Source organism: Cyrtonyx montezumae, unplaced genomic scaffold (genome assembly GCF_038088225.1).
Source record: "Cyrtonyx montezumae isolate F1298 unplaced genomic scaffold, pur_monq_1.0 scaffold_0, whole genome shotgun sequence".
Taxonomy (NCBI): Eukaryota; Metazoa; Chordata; class Aves; order Galliformes; family Odontophoridae; genus Cyrtonyx; species Cyrtonyx montezumae.
Window position 1 is genome coordinate 34,330,798 of NW_027071824.1, and position 8,438 is coordinate 34,339,235.

An 8,438-nucleotide genomic window follows, 5' to 3' on the forward strand; every position below is an offset into this window, starting at 1 on the left:
CTCAGCCAGTGTGATTTGTTTCTGTACAACCACACTGGAAGGGGCAGATTAACCAACAACTTTAATTTTGTTCCACTGACTTTCCCCAGCTAAAATGTTGGTCTTCTGAATATAAAATCTATTAAAGAAACTTTAATGCATAAAGGCTCTTAGCCAGCAAGGAGCTGAGCTAATGCTGAACTTCAGGCTTGTTTCCAAAGATTACAGTGTCTTTCATCTCTTTGAGTATTAATGAAGGACCTAATATAGTATGGCCATCCTCCACCTTTTAGGTTAAGATACTGAATGAGTTTATGGACTTAATAAGACTAAACGCTATTTTTAGAATGCCTTGAATTAGTGGCAACATGGTGAGATATTCATTGTGTCTAACTGTCATCTTAGGAAGAAGCAGGGTGGGAAGTACAGTGGCTCAGATTGATCCAGACTAGTCCTGCCTTGAAACTGCCCCGTGGTTTCATCCTTTACCCTGTGCCAGTGCTGGCACTGGGGCCATAGAAGCCACTCCTGGATAAAGGGGCTGAAACAGAAGATGAAGAGGATTAACAAATATGATAACTTTGCTGGAACTATTCTCAGTCACCTCCTTCATAAGGAGAAGGTGGGAGTGCTGAGGTGGGAAGCAGGGCTACCTCTGGTCTCAGGTGGAATATGTTGTGGTGGGCCTGCACCCTAGGGTTTCTATGTTACTCCCACGTCTTTAATTGCTGCTAAAATGCCAATTGTAAATAATTATATAAGTAGCTTGAGTGAGGTTTTATTTAACTGTGTAATTTAAGGTCACAAGATTATTCAAATGTTTAAAAATAAGCAGATGCTGGTGTTTTATGCTAGATCAGGATCTTAATTGTACATAATTTGAGATAATCGGGTTGCTTTAGCTTCGTATCTCAACCTACTGATTCTAATTACTAAATTAGGATTACTACAAGCCATGTATGTTTACTTGAACTATTTAAATTTGTTCCTCACATTAAGTAATTGGTCATTAAAGTGTTGCAATTAATTCTGCTTGTGTGTTCTGAGAAGGTCTGCAGCTCAGCACATTTACATAACCAGGTGAATTCAAGCAGTTACATCCTTGCTCTCTGCTATATGAATTTTCTACTAGATATAAATTGATATGTGTTCCAGACAAATATGCTGAGAAACAAGTAAGTCCCAGAGCGTCTTCTTGTCTTCATTTTGTTAAAGAGCTTAGTCTTGTGCTTAGTTTACTCCACTAGCCTCTATTTTGTGACTCTTTACTGTCTTCTAGAAGCATACGCTTAAAAATGAATTGAAGAAGTACAGAGTTTGACGTTTTAAAGCAAAACACAAAATGTGAAGTTCACATCTGTAGTTGAGTCCACAATGAACAATCCCATCTGAGTTTTACGTGGATTGAATGATCTACCTCTGTCGAAGTACAGCATTGTAACTTCATTTCTTTGCTCCCACAGATGAGCACTATGCCAGGACTGCCCACAAGACCGTGCTTCTATGACATTGACCTTGACCCTGCTACGGAGCAAGTGAAGGGATTGTTTTAATACTGAGGTCCAAATTCAGGTTGGTCAACAGTCTTTATTTTCCTGCTCCAATTTGGGGAAGGATGTTTGTCTCTGGTATGTATATTAAAAATATGTATATTGTCAGGAGTTTATCTAGGCCCTAGTTTCAGAGATTACTTCACACATGGGTTTGGGTGAATTTTTCATTAAGTGCCCTTTATCTGTAGCTTTCTCATTTGCTGAGTGGTGGCTGGCACTTTGTTCTGATGCACTTTGGTCCTTGGATTTCCTGGCTCTGTTAGTTTGGAGTGACAAGGAGTTGGTTCTGAAATTATACCACTCTTGGCTATAGAAAGAAAGTCTGTCTGAATAAATCATGTCCTGTTTGTTGCCTAAAAAGAAATATCTAGTTCATCTTTGATACTACTTTCATGTGGCAGTGTGTTTCTGTCATTACCTGGATATCAGGGGAGATGTTTTTCTGCTTTACCATGAGCTTTGTTTTGTTTTCTTTTTCTTTCCTGATTGCTGTCATATTCTCAAATGATTATAAGCTTTTCAAGAGCACTGTTCTGTCCTCTTAGGCTTTGCATTTTTCGTGCTGGCTTCCCTCCTTTTCCTTAAAGGCTGCTGTTTCCCCACAGCCTCCTCCTTTCTCTAAGTATTTAATTCTCTTGGTGTTCCATTCTAATTTTGTGTAGTACATATTCCTCGCTTGAAAATCCAAGCTGCTAAAATATTGCACGCTACTTCATTTTAACCTTGCTCCATACTGAATGGAGTAAGAGAATGAAACCCTAACCAAAGCAAAACACCTTGTGAAGGAACATTCATATCACCTCTCTCTCAGCCCAGTATATCAGTCTGGAGAGGAAAATGGTTCCTTTTGCACAGAATGACAGTATCTCATAACTAAACTCTGTGGTGGCAATACAGGGTAGGCTGCAGGTTTGATGTAGATATGCCCAGGTGTTCAAGCCCTGCTCTAACAATCCTTGCTTACTCTCATTTGAGACAGATTTCAGCTTCTGTTTTTGGCTATTGTTTGAAGGAGAGGAGAGGTTTGCACAGCCCAAGGAGAACACTGTTCAGATCAAATTAACCATTAGTTTGCCCATACTTGATCCTCACAGCATTCAAGTAACATCTGCCGAGAGCACATTCTGCCATTTCACATGTACCAGTCAAGACAAGTAAAAACCAATTAACTTGGAAGTTAGACAGGACAGACAAGTAATTACTACCTGATGTGCTGGTAGTGAGCAGTGCTTACATGCATGCAAACTGTCCCTAACTGTTCTGTTGCCGGCTAGTGTTACGCTTACTGCTTCTTGACACAAATCCCATTTTTGTTACTGATGTGCATTACATGCCTAATGGCTTCTTACATACATATTGATTTATCATGTGTCAATCATGTCCTTACCTCTCAGTCATCTAAAATGACTGTAGTATCCTAATGTAAAATCTACATGCAGATTCACGTAGCTGGCTTAATTGTGTGGTTACTGCACAGTCTTCCACAAATCTATCCAATCCACAGATTGGTGTGTTGTGAAAAGTAATCATAATTAAGCAGATTAAATGATGAAATACTCCATTTTGTGAATGTCTTTCATGTGAAGTAGTGCATGAAATGAAAATGTTAGCTTTGGCTTTTTAATCAGCAATTTTGGTTTCCTAATTGTAAAAAGAAGCGTTAACTGAATCACAAAAACATAGTAGACAGGCAAAAAATGGTGTTTTTTCAACTGCAAGTAAATTATTTTAATTCTGATACAGAGGTGTTGGTGGTATCAGATGGATAGATGGATGATTCAGTAATTCGAATCCTTTTAAAGAAAAAATGACACATGTTCACCTTCATTCCTGCTTTTAACTGTCTGAATAAATGTCCTGCATTGAGAATACTGTAATACCCAAGGAGCATCATACAGGGCAGGCACTGTTCATCAACTATCAAATTTATCCAGTTCACATGCTACATTTGTACATTTGTTATTTTGAAGTGAGAAAGTACATTCTCAGATATCTTTACTCCCAGTTTTCTGTAGAGAATCCTAGTATTGTTCTTTGCTTTCAAAATTTCACAGAAGTGAACTCACACTGGAGCAGATACTACGCTTCAAAGGATCCGACTGTTTCTACAGTGTCAGATTGAGGGATTTTTTTCTTCCACTTGGTCTCAATTATTTTCTTGGGGCTTTAGCATAAAGTGTAAAATTTCTAGTAATAAGATATCATACCAACTCATCAGAAATTATTGAAATGTTTAAGATGTGGCAATAACAGTTGTGTTAGTGTGCAGTCCATATCCTCGTCTGCAAAGTATACCTTCAAGGGATTTGTGGAAGAGTTACAGATTAACATTCCTGCTCTCAGGTGACGGCGTGCTGCTCTTCTTGCACTGACACACTGGGTATCATCAGCCCCTCTGATTTTTCTCCACCTCTTCATTGTGTTGTGGAAGCAATCTTGTCCCCCAGAAAGGTTATAAAATACTAGTCATGAATATTCTCTTCTATAAAGTCATATGAGCAAAAACTTGCCACAAAAAGTCAGTTCAGTGTTTTTCTGTTGACAATTAGAGAGTACGTTTATGATACATAGGAGAAACATGCTCTATTAAATCTAAAATAAAAGAAATATTTGAATGTCTGGGAATGAATCTGAAGGAATCTGGGTAGTTCTTTGTGCCTGGCCATTGCCCTGTTTATCCTATACTGCCTGGCTTACGCTAAGTAGAAGGTTGAAATTGTTTCCTTGAGAGCCATCTGTAGATAGCTCTAGTCAGAATGTGAATTACTCACACGGAGACAAGTCTGCCAGCAGGGACAACTATTAAAAATACATATATTTATTATTTGCACAGAGGGGAATTTATGAACCTGGCCCTCTCTGCAAAATCATAGTCCAGTCACATCTTAGGACCCTTGTGAGCTCTAAAGTTCCCTCTAATGCAGTCAGCAGCAGCAGGTGCCTCTCTTACTGTTCCAGCACTGGTTTGGGTGTCTGGGTTGATGAGAGAGGTGGTGGTTTTCCTCTGTTGGCTGTGACTTAGTAAGGCCATGGCTGTCCATGGGTGCAGAAATATTCCTACACTTGTCTCTTCTTCAAATTGGCAGAGCATCGACACAATTGCAATACACAGCACAGGTATTTTTCCGGTCTCAGAGCTCTGACTGTCAGCATCTGCATGGCTGTACTCCATGAGGGGAGGACACCCCTCATGGTATCATGAAATTGTGAAATATTTGTTGTATGTTTTCATCTTAATTCATCCAGATGTGGATAGGCGTCGTTTGAATGCTTTTTCCTTGTGTTCACAAGATCAATTCTATGAAACAAAACAACTGAGTTGTTTTATTGTCATTCCACAGTACTGCAATTCAGGGTGTCAGTGAGCAGCAGTTACTGTTATAATGTAGAGCTTGAAGTCCATATCAGATGGGAACAGTGTTCAGATCTCTGTTTTCCTCCCAGCAGGGATACAGAGATCACAAATGGAAAGTGTGTTCCTGTTTATTATGGTTAAGGCAAAAATATCTGATTCTGCTCAAATGCTGCAAGCACATTTAAGACCCTATTTCTGTTTATTTTCTTCTTTAAAGACTTCTTGTTTCAACCTATAACTTCATTGTCTTTCTCATTTCAGAAGCCTGGAAATTAAGAACTGCAGCTTCCCTATTTCCTGCGAATAGGAGACAAAAGTGAATTTGAAATATTCCTGTTATGTGTCTCTGGAAGAATGTCAAGATAGACCAAAGAGCAAAAGTTTACTCTTTCTTCAAACTAGTTTTTATGATAAAATATAGCTGTAAGGTTGTTTTTGGTGGGTTTTTTTTTTTTTTGGTGGTTTTTGTTTTTTTGCTGTTGTTAAGAAAAAAGGCAAGCTAAATTTTTCTCTCTGTAGTGCAAAAAGCTCTCTGCTGGATCTTGTTGGTGGATAAAATGACATTGAAAAAGTGGAATTTTTCTCTTTAGAGTTTTCATCCTTTCTCAAAGGAGTTAACAAAAGTATTTCCCTTATCCTTGGCTATCTAAAAACTTACGCAAACATGATTATTCTCTGTGACTGAGCCTATTCCTCTCAGAAAAATACACTTTGGCTCCTGGCATTCAGGAGCAGAAGCTGCACACAGATTAACTGCACATTTTTGAGTTATCATGAAGTGTTGCTCTGGATGCATTTGGGCAACAGCCAAGCTTCAAGCAAGGAAGATACTAAGTGGAAAAAGAACAGAGCATGAATTCTGTGAAGGGTTTTTAATATATAATTTGTTTCCTTGATGGGTGAAGATCTTTTGAAACACTTCAGCCATCGCTGTCTCCATCCATAGGTCTCTGCATATCTCTGAGGCTGTCCAGCTGGTGATGTGCTTGTTGTGGGGAAGCTGGTTGTGAGTGCTGGTTGTTCAGAAAGGGCATTGCTCTGCCTGAAGCCCTGTTTTGCTCCTCTTCATGGCTAATGAAGCCTCCTGCTGTGCTGGCTCCCAACCAGTCCTGTTGCTGGTGGCATTCAACACCCAGGATCAAGAGAGGAATGGTCATCAAGCCAGGTCGTTACAGGACAGAACTTCGTTGTGGAGTTTTTAACCACCTTGTAAAGTTACAGTGTGTTTTATATTTAAAATAGGTATTCAGACAACTTAAATCCTCAACTGTGTGCTTTAGTTTACCTCCAGTTTCTCAAATCTGTAGCAAAAAGTGCCTTAAGCATAGGACTGCGTTTAGCTTTTCAGGCTGCTGCTCCTCAGGAAACTCTCACTGACTCTCCCTGTTGGTTCCCTCAATAACAAAAAATGGAGCAGGACAATAGGTCTAATCCAGACAATGGGACATTGTTGTGTGGTTTTTTTTTTTAGGTAAAAAGCAGTGAAATAATGATGAGAGAGTTTATTTTCCTGGGGACGTTTTCCATCCTGTTGCTTTGCTCTGCTTACGCACATCTGTAAGGTATGGGCTTATACAATGTAGTTTTGGTTCCCTTTTACACAGCTACGTTTGGAGACAGAGTTGCAGCACAGTTCCTGAGGTAATTGAGGGTCCTGTTTTGGTTTTTAAAAATCACACTTCATTATTTATAAACCTAAGACTATAATTATGGACAGAAGAAAAAAAAATTGGGGTAATTAAAGTAATTATCTGTGCCTTCCCTGGAGTAGCACGGAAATGTCTGCTGACTGCATTTCAGAGCCTATTCATAGTACTGTCTCCCAGTGCCAGGGGATCACTGTGATGATAAATTTCAACATGAAAAATAAGGCTGCCTGATCCTTTAGCCTGATTAGATGATAGAGCTCATAATGACCTAGACAGTGGATGCTTTAATTACATTGAGGCAGGACAAACGTGCTAAGTAGAAAGCAAGAATCACATATGGACTTCACAGCTCCTCTGGACAGAGGGTTCTGGTGTTTTCCATTAAACTGTGCCCCAGAATACAGCCCTGTTATTCATATACACGTTGTAACATAGGCCTGTGCACACCTAGCAGTATAGCTCAGAAAATACCTGAAGACTTTTGGAAGAAAATAAGAGAGGTTTCCAGGCATAGTTTTTTCTATATTTCCTATAGTTATTTAAAGACAAATGAGGGTTTCATCGTCTCATACAGCAAAATTCAGAAAACCATTACGGTGCCTTCCTTGGGTTCCCTGTGGTTCCCCCACTGGTGTTTGTGGGACTGTTCCCATGCAGTGTGGGACACGAAGTGTGGCACTGGATGTCCTCACAGCCAGTAAGTGTCTGATGGGCAGGTCGTATAAGCCACTTATTTCAAGCTGCTACTCAATACCCACTTGCTCTATTACAGTCTCCATGCTGTCCCCTCAGGCCATTCATGCTGGGACTGCTTTTCTGACCCATCAGTCTCTCCCTGAAACACCATTCCAGCTTTATTCATTAACAAACATCCTGCAATTTTTCTGCTGTCACGTGCGCAGGATTTGTTATGCTCTTTTGATAGCTTCAATAATTGAAGGAAAGCTGGAATGGCTCTTTTTTGTTTTGTCCTGGCCTTTTCCCTCCACCTAGTTAACTATCTGCAAAATCCCTTTAGCTGTTCCATTTTTGGCTCTTCGTTTTATATGTTAGCAGAAGATTTGTTAGGAGTAATTCACATTAGCCTGCAGGTTCTGTATTGCAATCCACAGAGACTGAGCTATTGGCCATCCATAGTGCCTTCCCCTGGGCCGCCCAACTGCTGGGGCCAAATGCCTTCATCAAGAAGGGCTTAAAATGTGATCTTTGCAAGGTGAGTGGTACTGCTCAGTGCATTGCTTGTCGCTACACAGCTGGGCCTGCAGATGTGAGGTTCCTACCTTGCATCACTTCTGAGCAATTTTTGCAGACTTACAAGGCTTCTTGTGCTAAGCCCTGCATTTGCCAAAACACGTTGAAAAACACCTGGTTGTTTACTCTCGGGTCTGACTTTTGTAATGACTGAATAATTTGCTGTTGCTACTGCAGAAAATAATGACATTGAAATGGACCACTTACAGCAGATTTCTTGGTCCATATTTTAAAATCCAAAACTCTGGGTTTTCAGTTGCTGTATACATCAAAATAAAGCGTATGTGGATGCTGAAGTTCAGTTTGCAAAAGTGGTCCTGTCTTATGTCTGAATTCATCAACTTAATACCTCTACTATTTAATATTGTTCCCTTCTTATCCACTATCCAATCTAGTTAGATAGTGACCTGTCCTTCTCTGCTAAGCCACCGAGTCTCACCACATTCCTGTCCTTGTCTCTAGCTGAACACAGTCATAGCAGGAGAGAGTTCAGTATCATGGTGGTTGCATGCCAGGACTGAACCAAGGCATGGTTTTCCCTCAGTCCCCAGGGCTGTTGGCAGGAGTGGTCCCTGGATGCCAGGAAGGCTCTGTGGCTGTGCCCATGAGGGGCTGTGCACGGTAGGGTTACCCATCCCATCTCTTCTCTCA

General features: G+C 40.3%; 1 protein-coding gene across 1 annotated transcript in view; it reads left to right on the forward strand.

The window, feature by feature from the left end:
• MTHFD1L (methylenetetrahydrofolate dehydrogenase (NADP+ dependent) 1 like) overlaps window positions 1–5,338 on the forward strand; it is a 135,980-nt gene extending 130,642 nt beyond the window's left edge. The window contains exons 27-28 of the mRNA XM_065732137.1: window positions 1,443–1,551; window positions 5,149–5,338. Of these exons, the coding sequence (XP_065588209.1) occupies window positions 1,443–1,532 (90 nt within the window). The 3' untranslated portion in view covers window positions 1,533–1,551; window positions 5,149–5,338. The remainder of the gene's footprint in view (window positions 1–1,442; window positions 1,552–5,148) is intronic.
• Window positions 5,339–8,438: the final 3,100 nt, after the last annotated feature.